General features: G+C 53.9%; 3 protein-coding genes across 3 annotated transcripts; 1 reads left to right on the forward strand and 2 right to left on the reverse strand.

Annotated features, from left to right (window-relative positions):
• The first annotated feature begins 1434 nt into the window (after window positions 1–1434).
• On the forward strand, window positions 1435–6672 carry SEPMUDRAFT_150114 (serine/threonine-protein kinase sck1). Its single transcript, XM_016905971.1, has 3 exons — window positions 1435–2353; window positions 3037–3184; window positions 3851–6672. The coding sequence occupies exons 1-3, from the start codon at window positions 2283–2285 to the stop codon at window positions 5759–5761; spliced, it is 2130 nt and encodes a 709-aa protein (XP_016759216.1). The 5' UTR covers window positions 1435–2282; the 3' UTR covers window positions 5762–6672.
• Window positions 6673–6836: 164 nt separating this feature from the next.
• On the reverse strand, window positions 6837–10105 carry SEPMUDRAFT_150115 (Na_Ca_ex-domain-containing protein). Its single transcript, XM_016905972.1, has 3 exons — window positions 9989–10105; window positions 8802–9748; window positions 6837–8747 (listed from the first exon to the last, which is right to left on the reverse strand). Exons 1-3 carry the CDS (start codon window positions 9990–9992, stop codon window positions 7119–7121), a joined length of 2580 nt encoding a protein of 859 aa, XP_016759217.1. The 5' UTR covers window positions 9993–10105; the 3' UTR covers window positions 6837–7118.
• Window positions 10106–11144: 1039 nt separating this feature from the next.
• On the reverse strand, window positions 11145–13180 carry SEPMUDRAFT_134315 (uncharacterized protein; the record flags this gene model as incomplete). The annotated part of the gene is made up of 1 exon (XM_016902632.1): window positions 11145–13180. The coding sequence occupies one exon, from the start codon at window positions 13178–13180 to the stop codon at window positions 11624–11626; it is 1557 nt and encodes a 518-aa protein (XP_016759218.1). The 3' UTR covers window positions 11145–11623.
• Window positions 13181–13449: the final 269 nt, after the last annotated feature.

The raw sequence follows: 13449 nt of genomic DNA on the forward strand, positions 1-13449 counted from the left end.
CCTTAGACATCAATTTCAGCTTCTGACTTCCAAAAAATCCAGGACCACCAATTTGACCGGTACCGTAAGGTAAGGTAAGGTATGTACGGTATTTCATCCTCCCACCTCAACGTTGTAACACCCCCCAAAAAAGCCACTCCCGGCATAAGTAAGTATACCAAACTACATCGCACCGCAACGTGACAGCACTGCCCCCAAACACCGGTTGTTCTAGACCACATGATACCTTACACATAGACAAATGTACCTACCTGGTAAGGCAAGGCAAGGCAACGTAAAGTAAGGTACGGTAGCCCGTTTCTACATACGCAACGGCTTAAGGCCAGACTGGCAGCAGTTTTTTTTTTCCACCCCTGCAAGCAAGCAAGAGTTTTGCCTTTACCGGTTTCCGAAAAAAAAGAGGCCTTTTTTTTTGTTGGAGAGGAGAGGAGAGGGGTTGGTGGTGGAACGGTGGGATGGGATGGGATGTTGTACGACCGGTGGCGTGGTTGGGCCCAGTTTTTCTTATTATATTTCGGGGAGGCGGATCGACGGTTTTTTGCTTGCTTGGCTTGGCTCTGGCCTTTGTGGAAAGATGGGGAGAAAGTTGATATTCGGTATTATCAGTGATTTTGTGCGAGGATAGGAGGTATGCATGGAGAAGAGATGGTGGCGGTGAGTAATCATGTAGTTGACGAGCTGAGGATTCCTCCCTCTCTCAGCTTTTGTAGCCGGTATGGATAGTCGCACGTTCTCGAGTATGTAGGCAAGGTCAGGTAGGTAGGTACAGGTACTCCGCTGTCCGGTCAAAGGAGGAAGCAGGAGGAAGCAACCTGCTTTGCCTTCTTCTTCTTCTTCTTCTTCCTCCTGCAGTTCCATAACGTAAGGCAAATGACCTTACCGACCTGTACCTACATGTAGCCACAGCCCTGTGCCCAAAAGCAAGTCATACGCATCCACCGCCCGCAAAATCACGGGAACATGCGACGGTAAATCAGACCTCATGTCCTGTTTTTATGCATATTCTTTTTGTTGCCTGTCCATAAATATAGGTGGGAGTCGTGCAACGTTCCGAGGGATAGGCCTCCTTTGTCCATTTCGGCCTGCCCGTGACTCCTGGGCTCACACATGCGCTGCTTCTTGCTGCTTGTCAGAAGCAGCTGATGAACACTTGCGAGGTACCTGTACCTGACTTCTACTGGGCGGTGCACTTCTCGCCACGGCTCTCTGCATGCGTGGGTGAGTGCGTGCGTGCGTGCGTGCGTGCGTGCCTTAACAGTGGGAGCGAATTGAGCTTCTGCATGCGAGAGAAACCTGTGAACGAATCGAGCCAGGCCAGGGCAGAGGCACGGCGACACTTTTCCGGCTTATCGGTAAGGTACATTGTAGTTGTTCTAGGTCTGGCTACTCACACTCCCTCCTATCATTGCCAGCAGGTAGAGAGATACCTATGGTGGAAGAGCAGCCCATCCCCGACTTTCTCGCAGAGAGATCAAACAATAAACCTTTCAGAACACCTCCTCACCCTTACCCTTGGCAGCTTCGGCAGTAGACAGACACAGGCTGTCAGGCTATAATAACTTCGTTCGTCCGTCTGCTTGTTATTCCCGTGCAACCGACAAACTTTGCTGCTGTTTGACAGCCACCCTGCCATCATCAGCAGCAGCATCATCAGCATCATCATCAGCATCATCGTTCCATTCACGTGCGGCGAGTCAAGCAACAGAGGCTCGACGAGCTCACTGACGCAAACACTCTCTGTTCGGCTTCCTCGTGTTGCACTTCCAAAACATTACAACATCAACAACCACCACCACCACCACCACAACGAGAACGACAACCTTGGAACTCATCGGAACAACCGCCCCGAATCCTCGCGTTCTCGCTGTAGTTCACGGCTCTGAGAGAGAGCTCGACGGCGGAGTCCGCACCACCTCCGTCATATCCCTCCAAGGGAAACACAAACCCGACGAAGAACCGGCTGGCGCTTCCGCATGTGAAGCTCGCTCAGCCGACCAGACTTCGCCGTGGAGGAGGTAAGAAACCCACGCGAGCGTCCGCGTTCTTCTAAAGCGGTGTCAAGAGAACCCTCGCCCGTTACTATTACTGCTCGACCTCATCGCCGCTCTGCTGCTCCACGCCGCCCTGGTCACGTCTCGTCGAAGAGCTCCAGCGCGGTGCCTACCTTGTCCACCACCAACATCGCGTCTGAACGGGCCAGCTCCACCACCACCGCCGCCGCCGCCGCGTCGACAGCACTACCACCACCGAGCTCGCTGCTCGGCCTGCGCGCAGTCAGCACCATGTCCCACTCCAGCGACGCTTTCGGCCAGCACGGCGCAGTCGACTTGCTGCGTCAGTCCCTCATGCATGGGTAAGTCTCTCGTCTCTCCTCCTTGTGATTGATTGCAGTACATCCACCCGTCTCTCCTATCGTGCCCTTCTCGTTCACGTCATCGAACGGTCTCCTTGGCACCCTTCTCCAGATCTCGTCCCGGCCACCAGAGATCCTCGGACCTAGACTGCTCTACAGCATCTCTGGACGCGGTACTGTGCGACGGCAGATCGGTGGTTGCACCGAGTCCCAAACAGACACGCAAACTCGCCAGGACCACAAACCATCTCCCAAAGCTGCAAACACATAAACCATCTTGAGCCCCGGCATACAGTCGAGCTGCTCGAAGCCGGCAATTCATCAGCTGGTGGCGAGTGGGGTGCCCTTGCCCTGCCCTGCCCTGCTCTGCCCTGCCCTGTCCTGTGATCGGATTTTCAATTTTGCTTCGGATTGCCTCTCACGCCACATCCTCGGCTTGGCATTCGGATCTACCTCAGACACGAATCACAGACGTAGTCAATTTCGCAATCCGCCCGCTGGTATCCCTGGGAAATGCTGGATGGACCCTGAGACTATACCTACATACTGGATCAATGAGCCCTGCTTCCTCCTGTCTTGCTCCGTCGTGCACAGCTTGAATTTCCCGCTGGTGCCACGAGACCGCCGCGAGACTGCGAGACACATCAGGAGATCGCCACAGCTGACATTCTCTTCCCGCACAGCAGAGCGACCATGGCCGCCGCCGACGACGATCACCATGACCACATTGGCAGTGGTGCTTCGACTCCGCCCAATGGCACCGCGACGCCGCGTCCCGATGCTCACCACGACAAACGCCTCCCCCAATTAGTGAATAGTTATTTTGCTCAGGTTCGTGACTCTTTCCAGGCCCCCGAGACCAGCACCAGCACCACCAGCACTACCACAGCACCCCCAGCACGTGCACAGCCATACATGCAGGAGCAGTCGCGCGCCCCAGAAGAGAAAGATCGGTTGCAGCAGCAGGCGCGCCAGGGGCAGAGTCCAGCAGTCGCGGCTCTGCACCAGGCGCTGGTGAGCGGCAGTCTAGCTCCCTCCAACACAACCACTACCACCACCAGTTTGCCACAGAGTCGGCGCAGCTCGCAGTGGGCTTCGCCTCCGCTGCTACCGCACGAGAAGCACCACGCCGACGCTGCAGGCTCACCACACACTCTTCTTCCCACGCCTCCCCTCTCCAACTCCCCATCATTCTTGCGAATGGACGATGCGCTGGGCGGCGCTGGCGAAGATGCCTCAGCTTCTTCTAACCGCACGCACTCCGGCGGCGAGCGGAAGAAGAGTCTGGCTGGCGTCCCGTCACACTTGCGCCGGGACACTCTGTCCTCTACCCTCTCTAGCGTTCTCACTTTGACTGATGCTGCTACTGCGCACATTTCCAATCCCACGTCTGATGCAGCACCCGCTTCAGACACTCCATCTGCTACGCGTTCCATCTCTCCACCACCTTCATGGCCTCGTGCGCAAGAAAAGGTGCTAATGCAGGGCGAATCTCAGAACACCCCACCGCAGACTCCTCGATCCGGATCACTCGCAAGCAGATCGAACAAAGACGATGTCTCGCACGCGAAAGCCGCCAAATCCACCAAATCGAGTCGATCGAGTTCGAGTAACTCCCAAGGTGCTGTTATTGGCTCGCTCCGAGGGCAGTTGGAGATCAGCATCGAAGAGGGCAGAGGACTGAAACCAGCAACGGATCCGTATGTGGTCTGCATCTTCCAGCTGAACGAGGACATCTCTGGTGGACCCAAGGAAGATGAGATGGCGATTGACGATGACAAGCCACATGAAGAGAACTTGGCGAAAGGTGTGGCCATGAAGCGCATGGGCAGCGGACAGGGTGTGGCCATGGCGATTCCTGGCTTGAAGAGCAGACAGACCAGTCAGACGAATATTGCGGATCTGCGGAGAGGCTTGCATTACAAGCAGCAAGAGACGACAGACCCCGTGTGGAGGCACAAGGCGACGTTTGATGTGGTGGGCGACAACAACGAGATCGACATCTCCGTGTACGACCGCGCTAACAACGAGTCGTTCATCGGACATGTGCGAATGCCGCTCGATTTGAGCGACTACGAGCATCAGCACGAAGACTGGTTCAAGCTCCAGCCGCGAGAGGGTCTGGACGAGACGGTGTCGGGCGAGCTGCACATCAAGCTTGCATTCCACATTGCAGGCAAGAAGAGTTTCGGACCGGACGACTTTGAGATTCTCAAGCTGATCGGCAAGGGCACCTTCGGTCAAGTCTTCCAGGTGCGGAAGCGAGACACGAAGCGCATCTATGCCATGAAAGTGCTCTCCAAGAAGGTCATTGTCCAGAAGAAGGAGATTCAACATACGATCGGGGAGCGTAACATTCTCGTCCGAACAGCGACGACAGAGTCACCTTTCATCGTCGGCTTGAAGTTCTCCTTCCAGACTGCTGCAGATCTGTACCTGGTGACAGACTACATGTCGGGTGGTGAACTCTTCTGGCATCTGCAGAAAGAGGGTCGATTTGTGGAAGAAAGAGCCAAGTTCTACATTGCCGAGCTCATCCTTGCGCTGCGCCATTTGCACCAGCACGACATTGTATACCGCGATCTGAAGCCGGAGAACATTTTGCTCGATGCGAATGGACACATCGCACTGTGCGACTTCGGCCTGTCCAAGGCGAATCTCGCCAAGAATGACACCACCAATACCTTCTGTGGTACGACGGAGTACCTGGCTCCGGAAGTGCTTCTGGACGAGCAAGGATACACCAAGATGGTGGATTTCTGGTCACTCGGCGTGTTGGTCTTTGAGATGTGCTGTGGCTGGTCCCCCTTTTACGCCGAGGACACGCAGCAGATGTACAAGAACATCGCTTTTGGCAAAGTGCGCTTCCCGAGAGACGCGCTGTCAGCGGAAGGGCGCAGCTTTGTGAAGGGCTTGCTCAACCGGAACCCGGCACATCGATTGGGAGCGAAGGCTGACGCCGAAGAGCTCATGGCTCATCCGTTCTTCAACGACATCGACTGGGTCGCGCTCGGCAAGAAGTCCATCGCGCCACCTTTCAAGCCCAAGTTGAAGGGCGAGCTCGACACCAGCAACTTTGACCCGGAATTCACCAATGCTTTGACTTCTGGCGATCAGAACTCGTTGAATGCCAGAGCTGCAGCACTCGCCAGCGGCATTCACGATGAAAGCACGCCCCTCAGTCCCACTATGCAGAACCAGTTCAAGGGCTTCACATTCGTGGACGAGAGTACCCTGGAACAGCATTACGCCGACCGCAATGAAGGCATGTATGGTATCGATAACAACGGCCTGTCTCGTACCTTCAGCAACAAAGCGGGAGACAGAATGAGCGGTCTGGAGCCTACCAGCGCCAAGACCGAGAGCGCCGATGGCGACTTCAACCACGGCATGCTCGATGATATTTGAGCGAAAGCAGCAGTGCAGTACGATGCGATGAGATCACGAAGTGCATTTGATATGGCGTCAAAAAGCAAGTGCTGCCAAGACGCAAAGGCAAGCGAGATGCAAGGCGTGATAAGACAGCGAGCGAGCAATCAAGTCGACTAAATACGCATCAACGATACCCCCTATGGAGGCCTTCTCTCTCTTTCTCTATGGAGCCCTCTCTTTCTTCTCATGCTGTAGAACTGTACAGGATGGGAATTTTCTTTCATCATCACGAACGACTCTTTCATCTGTTAGCGAGGCAGACTACTCCTTCTTTGCGACATTGCCCAGCAAATTCCCAGTGCAGCGCGATTCATGATTTTTTCTCTTTTTCGGGCACAGGTTTTGGAGCGTACCCGCGGGATGCAAGGTGGGAAGTTTCGAACGTGCATTAGGCAGGCAACACTGGCGTTCAGGTAATGTTTTACTGTTTTTCGGAGGGGTGTCCGGCGGGGTTGTCTGCTTACGACAGAGAGATCACTGGGATGGGCAAGCACTCATCCACAGAACAATGGACTCTCGACGGAAGCTACAACATGCTGTCTCGCGCGTACACTTTTCAGGGCGAACGAAATCAGAATGAGAATGGGCGAAACACCAGAGGCGCAACGACGGGAATGGAGGCCATCTCGGTCAGGTCAGGTCGGGTCAGCAGAGTTATTGCGAGCATCATCACAGGCGAAGTGTGGTTTTTTGTTATCTGTTTGTTTGCTTTTCTCTCCTATGGTACAAACCCCCACAAAGCATCTCTGTGAGAGAGAGGGAGAGCAAGAGATAGCTGGGGGTTTGTTCAATAATAATTCACACTGGGGAGGAAAGCGTATGTTTGTGTGTAACTACATACCTGTAACTACTCAAATGACTTGAAACGGGTCCATGTAGTTTGAAACCTGGATGGGTGATATCCTCCTCCTGTGTTCTTTTTCTCTCCTAGAGCGCTCCGGATTAGTACTATATATACTGTACTATATATACCGTACTGTATATAACCGGTCAACACTTAGGTCTTAATAACCATAGGTAAAATGCATATATCGAATTGAGTGTGAGAGAGGGGGGAGAGAGAGAGAGCAGCCGGCATGCACGTCTTGCGACACATAGTATTGTCTTGTCTGGCTGTCCGTTGTATAACAAACTCTTGTAGCGTGTGAATGTTCCAAGTGAATCGCCCATGTGTGAAAGTACCCATCTTCTTCTTGTCGTAATGCCGTTGCAAAAGCATACCTGACCAACCCGCGAAGCAAAATGACGACGTTCTAAAATCTACCAGGCGCTTCGCCTCGCCACGCCATCGTGTTCTGTCGCTGTCGTCTGCGACCTGAGTGTAGAAGTTCTTCTAACTGCTCCCTGCACCTGCCACTCCACCACCCCCAATGTTACTTTGACTGGCTGAGGCAGGGTAAAAGAACGCGGCCACGGCGATGATCACATACGCCGCGATCAACAGACTGCCTTCCAAATAGTTGCTTCTGCCGTCTAGGACCAGAAAGTTAACGACAAACACGGTCACAAACAGACTGACAGTCTCGAAGATATTGAAGTAGAGACTCATGTCCGTACTCAGAGCCCATCCAAGCAGGACGACGATGGGAGTCACGAACAAGGCAATCTGGATCGAGCTGCCTACAGCAATGCCAATCGCAAGATCCATCTTGTTCTTGGCAGCAACTGTGACCGCAGTGACGTGCTCTGCCGCGTTACCCACGATCGGCAGAATGATCAAACCGATGAAAGCTTCGCTGACAGACGAGTCTTTGATCATTCCTGGAATAGCGTCGACCATGAACTCAGCACAAATGGCGACCAGAGCCGTGGAGCCAAGCAGGAGTACGACAGCGGCAGTGCGGGACATGACAGCTTCGCCTTCTTTCTCGTCCACATCAGCGGCGGAAGTGTCGTTAGAAAGGCCAGTTGGAGTCTTGTCCACTTGGTGCTGAATCGTTCCCAGAGGACCACTGGAGCTGCTAGCATGGGCAGGTGCGACGGAGTGGTTGAGGCGATCCGGCAAGGAGGACGTGCGTCGAAGACCACCTTGTCCAGCGGAGACTGGTTGGACTGGGCCAGCACGTGGAGTGACACCATTGATCGGAACTGGTTGCTGGCTGGAGAAGACAGTGTTGAACAGGTAGCTGGACAGTGCAGGTCGAAAAACAGGAGCTCGGATGTTAAACGGCCGCTTATTCGGCGATGCATTCTGAGCTGGATTTTCGCTCGTCTGCAAATCTTCAGCACGTGCAACTTCCAATGGGCCACTACTTCTGGTCGCAAATGGAGCTCCACTGGCCTCGGCGGCAGCTGCATCGGCAGCATCCTCTTGCTTTTGTCGCCGTTTCCTCTCTTTCTCCCTTTTCTTGGCTCTCCTCGTTCGGTGGCGCTTCGGAGGGTCCGGAGATTTGGTCGTATCATTACTATTGTGACGCTCAGCCCAGTCAAAGGTTCGAGTGCGGCCATCTTCGTTGTCGCCTTCGTCACCACTCGCAATAGCAGCGAGTGTTGATTCACGTCGGGAAGCAGGCCTGCTGGGGTCCTTGCAGTAGTCCGCGCTTGGCTTCTCAGTCGATGGCGTGCTGATCACAGAGGGCAGATTCGAAGTTGTGGCAGTTGTACTTGTGCTGGCACTGGACTTTCTGCGCTTTCTGTGCTTGAACATGCGCTTGACACGCTTGGAGGTGGTGGCCACGGATCCCGATGCGTCTGAGTCTGTATCCGAAGAGCTAGACGAGCTGGAGCTGTCTGATGACGATGACGACGAGTTCATGAGGTCGTGGAGAACGCCGGGGTGCGACTCCTCGTCTACGATGTGCTGCGGGGTGCTCTCATACATGTAGGCATGCGACTTGAGTTGGAACACAAGGTAGAGTACGTAGACCAGGAGAAGGATCACACTGACACCGCGACTGACTTTGACAACGTTGGAATTCGCCTCGCGGAGATGTTGATCGTTGAAGGAGGCGTGGAAAGCCGTCTGCGGGCATTGTTAGCGATCTTCTGAGCGGGAATAGAGGGAAGCTCGACTTGCGGGAAGTAACAGGCTGATCACGCTCAAACTTAGCAAGCAAGCGCTCATCTGCGTGACTGTGCTATTGTAGACCTGCTCTCTGTAACGTAAACCACCAAACAGAAAAGCCATGCCAAGAATGAGGAGGAGGTTCGCCAGGATGGAACCAAGTAGGGAGGCTTGAACAATGCTAATCTCATTCTTGACCAAGGCGATGATGAAGATAATCAGCTCGACTGCGTTGCCGAAAGAGACATTGAGCAATGCTCCCAGGGTGTCACCCAGTCTGCTGGCAACACTCTCCGTGGCATGAGCAAGCATACCAGCTAGTGGCACAATCGCCACTGCATTGATGGCGAAGACGACGGCGGGTTGTAAGCCAGCGGCTTCGGCCGCAATGCCTGCTGGCACTGCAACCAGCAAGACGTTGATCCAGCTGTGGCAAACGGCATCCTTCAAGTGTCCAACAAAGCGCTTGCTCCCAGCTTTCATACGTGCTATGGTCATAGGGTTCTTCTTTTTCTTGCCATTCTCGGAAGTGTCTGTTATGGTGGAATCTCCAGTGCTCGCAGCTTCGGACTTGAAGGGTGGTTGTGCTGCAGGAGACGTGGAGTGGGATAACGCGTCGATGTGATCGTTGTGCGTGGGCTTTTCAGCGTGACTGCTGTCTCTTCCCACTCCTCCTCCTCCTCCTGCGCCTCGTCCTGCTCCTCCTTCGCCATCCAGATCTCGGGCTCCATCTGCATCGTGCAAGGGTATGTCGAGCACATGGTGGCCGTTGTTGGTCGGAGGTTGTGATAAGGAACCTCCGCCCACCGAGAAATTGCTTAGCCCGCCAGCTTCGATGTTCTTGGTGCCCTTGGCTGTATTGGCGTTGTTGCTGATAGGGACGGGTGTGGTGGCACTGCTGCCGATTCGTGAGAGGTTCCGTTCCGAGTTGGTTCTGTAAGCCTCGATCCGGTATCGATCTTTGATGAGAGTTAGCAGCGGGTTTCCCATTCGCGTGTATGGCCTCAGTCAAGTGCTGAAGTTGTGTTGGGGGGAGAGAAACAAGAAGGGTTCGCAAGGGGATGTCCGGCGGTATACCCAAGACTCCAAGCAATGGGACTCAGCCACAAGCGCGGGTGGAGCCTGGACGCGGCGCCGCGGTTGAACCGGTCTTTGGCGATGGTGATGATGATGATACGAACAAGTGAGGCGAGACATACACATTGATCTGATAGTTAGGGTTGGCCTTGTCTGGCACGGTTGGGACACGAGTGCTGTTCGTGTCTGATAGCAAGCTGCAAACTGCAGAATGGACAGATGGAGGGAGCAATTCTACCTACCTTGGCTACCTGGCATAATAAACAACGAACGGGAACGAGATTCCAGCAGCAGGCAGGTAGGTTCGTGGATGATGTCTGGCGCACCGCCACTGGACCCACAATTTTTGACGAAAAGACGCGTGACGAACTGACGACACCGGGGCAATGCAGCCTGGAACAGTGGGAAGTGTATACCTTGTCGCAACTGCGATAACCTTGCTCTCTTGCAGAAGCTTCCACTCTGCAATCTGCTTGCCGTACTCTGCAGTCTGCGCTATCTGGCGAGGCCGGGCGGGAGAGGCGGTCAGATCCATCTGAACGGCTCGAAATCGCCCCAGGCCAAACAACGACAGAATACACTTTTAGCACCTCGGCAGCGCATATGCTGGTGGCTGAACATTGCCGTCATTCATTGAGAGAGAGAGAGAGAGGGACAGACGGACATACCTCCTACTACCTCCCCCTCCTACCGGGTACCGTACATAATAGCCAGCCAGTCCAGCCAGTCCAGCCAGCCGGCACTCGGATCCCGCCTCACAGGACCCAGTGCTGATCTCGCCTCCCCCGCGATGCAATCGAGTCACGGGTGGAACCTGATCAACCCACTAGAACACTAGTCGCAAATAATATATAGCGCTAGGTAAGTATAGTAGGCAATTGTGAGGCATAGGAATTCCAAGTTATGTACCTAGGCGGTATAGAGGGAGGGGGGAAAGAGGCGGTATTACGAATCTATCTGTACCTTACCAGGTACTTACCTGACGGTAGGAGGTAATAGGGTGCCGTAGAATAGAATAGAAGTCGAGCACACGACAAGCTTCCTATTATGGTAAGATACGTGTAGTCAATCACAGTGCGCACTTCACGATACAGAATGCACCTCTCTGAGTACATGTAGCAGGAACAAACGACATGCCGAGATCTGTCCGAGATTGCCCGAAATTTCTGTCTGTCCACTGATACACTCGACGGGAGTTAAGGTACCTGTTCTGACAACCTTAAAAGGAAAAAGACGAGACAACAAATCAACAACGAAACAAATTGCCAAATCTTCAGGCTTGTTGTACACTTTCAGCTTGTTTAACATTACACAGATTTTAAAATATCGAACACTTAGTGACTTAATCGTAATAGAAGACCAGCTGAGAGAGAGAGGCCGCGCGCTATCAGCCGAACTACCTCATCGCAGGTTCTGAACTCCCTCCATTGCATGCATGCAGTCTTGCACTGGTTGTTGTGCAGACGCATACGTGCTTGGCACCTATTGCGGTATTTACCACCATGGTGCAAGGCAAACTCTCCTCTGATCCACGAGCTGGGCGGCACGTAAAGCGAGGACGTTGAGGTGTTCACAGTCTTCCGAGTAGACTGCGGAGCCCTCCACCTCGTTGATAGATGCGGTCGAGGCAAGACTCGCGTGTGCGAGCGTGAGAGACTGTCGAAGGATCCTCGCTCATGGCACTCCATTGCCTCGTCAGATCATGATAAAATATATCATGACACCACTTGTTTGGCTCTTTGCGGCTGGACTTGAGATCACACTAATCCATCGCCGCTATGTACTGCAGCACGAGCTTTTGGAGGCTCATGATATAGATGCGTAAACGTGGATTCACTGTCATCGACAAGCCATTCTAGATCTTCCGTCTCCGGTGGCAGCGTGGACATCAGTCCTTGGCCTGGCCGAGGATAATTCTCTGGATGTACATCGGAGGTGTATCCAGCATCGTCCGGAGGCGGGTCATGACCATTTGGTCCAGGAGGGGCAGCAGTGCTGTTCTCTCTGCTTAAGGAGGTGTCGGACTGTCTGTTGAGGCCTGCTGGTTCCTTACCCTTGCTTCCGGGCTGAGCAGACATTGATCCATTGCTGTTGCCATTCGCATTTCCCGTGGCTAGCAGTTGGTCCTTGAATTTCGAATCGAAGACAGGTAAATCCGGTCTGAAAGTCGTCGCTTTGACCAGCAGCGTCACTAACATTCCCTGGGTTAGACCAGCAAAATACCTCCGCCTCTCTTCTTCACTGGCACCGCTGACGCTAACAAAACTTGCAACTTCAGTAACTGGTGGAGGAACGACTTTAACGACTTTAGTATCTGCACAAATTTTGCAGTACCACTCCGCATCCTCTTTGTCAATCACGACTTGCTCGATCGGAGGTTTGTGACACCACCTATGATATGGCGCATTGCACCCATCACAGAAAACAACAGGATTGCTGGCAGGACTAGTACCACGCAAACATAATTTGCAGACTGCGGCTTGGGGATTGCGGTGATTGTACGGACGTTTTCGCTTATTCGTTGTAGGTGAAGGTGGAGGTGGTACAAAGGTAGTCGGTTTCTGTACTGAACGTCCCGACCTGGTCGCCGTAGCCACAGGTGTGATTTCGATACTAGAATCAGAGGCTCCGCCGCCTGCTTCATCATCTTCGTCATCATCATCGTCGTCGTCGTCGTCGTCGTCACCTCTCTTACGCTTTCCGCCTCTAGCCGCACCTCTGGTAGCACCTCTTCCACGTCCGCTCCCACGTGGTCGCCCGCCTCCCCTTCCCCTCCCGCGTCCTCGTCCAGACACAGGTGTGCCATTCTCGGTCGTGGCATTAGGGCTGGCGCCATGCTGCGAGCCTCCGTTCACCGGGAACTTTGTTCTCGGCCTCCCCCGAGTGCCCCCGCGTCCTCTTGGCGTGCTACTAGCACTTCCGCTGGCAGGAGCTGCAGGAATCGCAAATTGACTAGGTGTGGCCATGTTCATTGTCGACTCCGGAACAGCTGACGTTGACTCCGCTCCGGTAGTGACTTCCGCTTGAGGCACGTTGCTCGCCGAGTGGCTTGAAAGATCGGCTGCTTGAGCTGGAGGTTGCGCTGGATTAATGCCATTGGAGGCTGTATCGTCAGGAGCAAGTGCTGGATTCGAGGATACAACAATGGTCTCAGACTCGGACTCCTTAGGTTCTGAATCAGTTGGTGGCACAGAAGACAGGCCAGTATCGCTAGAAGGCGCAGGAGCTGGAGATTGTTGGGTCTCCTCCTCCTTGTCGTGTTTTGTGCTCGTGGGATCCTCTGCCTCGGGCGGCGCCGAATCTGCATCCGGCATCGAGGTGTCCATCATATCTTATGAAGATATCATCGGGAGGTGAGAGTGTTCCTGTCACAGTCGCGCAGTCGCGTCGGGTATATTGCAGTGTACCTATGGCCGATGGCGTGAGGTGTCTCTTACCCAATGTACGGAGCTCGGGCCGGAACAAGAATTGCCGCTGCAGTGAACACCTTCAATCTCAGAGATCACACCAACACACCAACACACATTTTCCATCAACAATAGCGCCAGCAAGAAAAGGTGCTGCTGTGCTCAATCTGACCCTT

This window comes from Sphaerulina musiva, assembly GCF_000320565.1.
Source record: "Sphaerulina musiva SO2202 unplaced genomic scaffold SEPMUscaffold_7, whole genome shotgun sequence".
In the NCBI taxonomy this organism is placed as follows: domain Eukaryota; kingdom Fungi; phylum Ascomycota; class Dothideomycetes; order Mycosphaerellales; family Mycosphaerellaceae; genus Sphaerulina; species Sphaerulina musiva.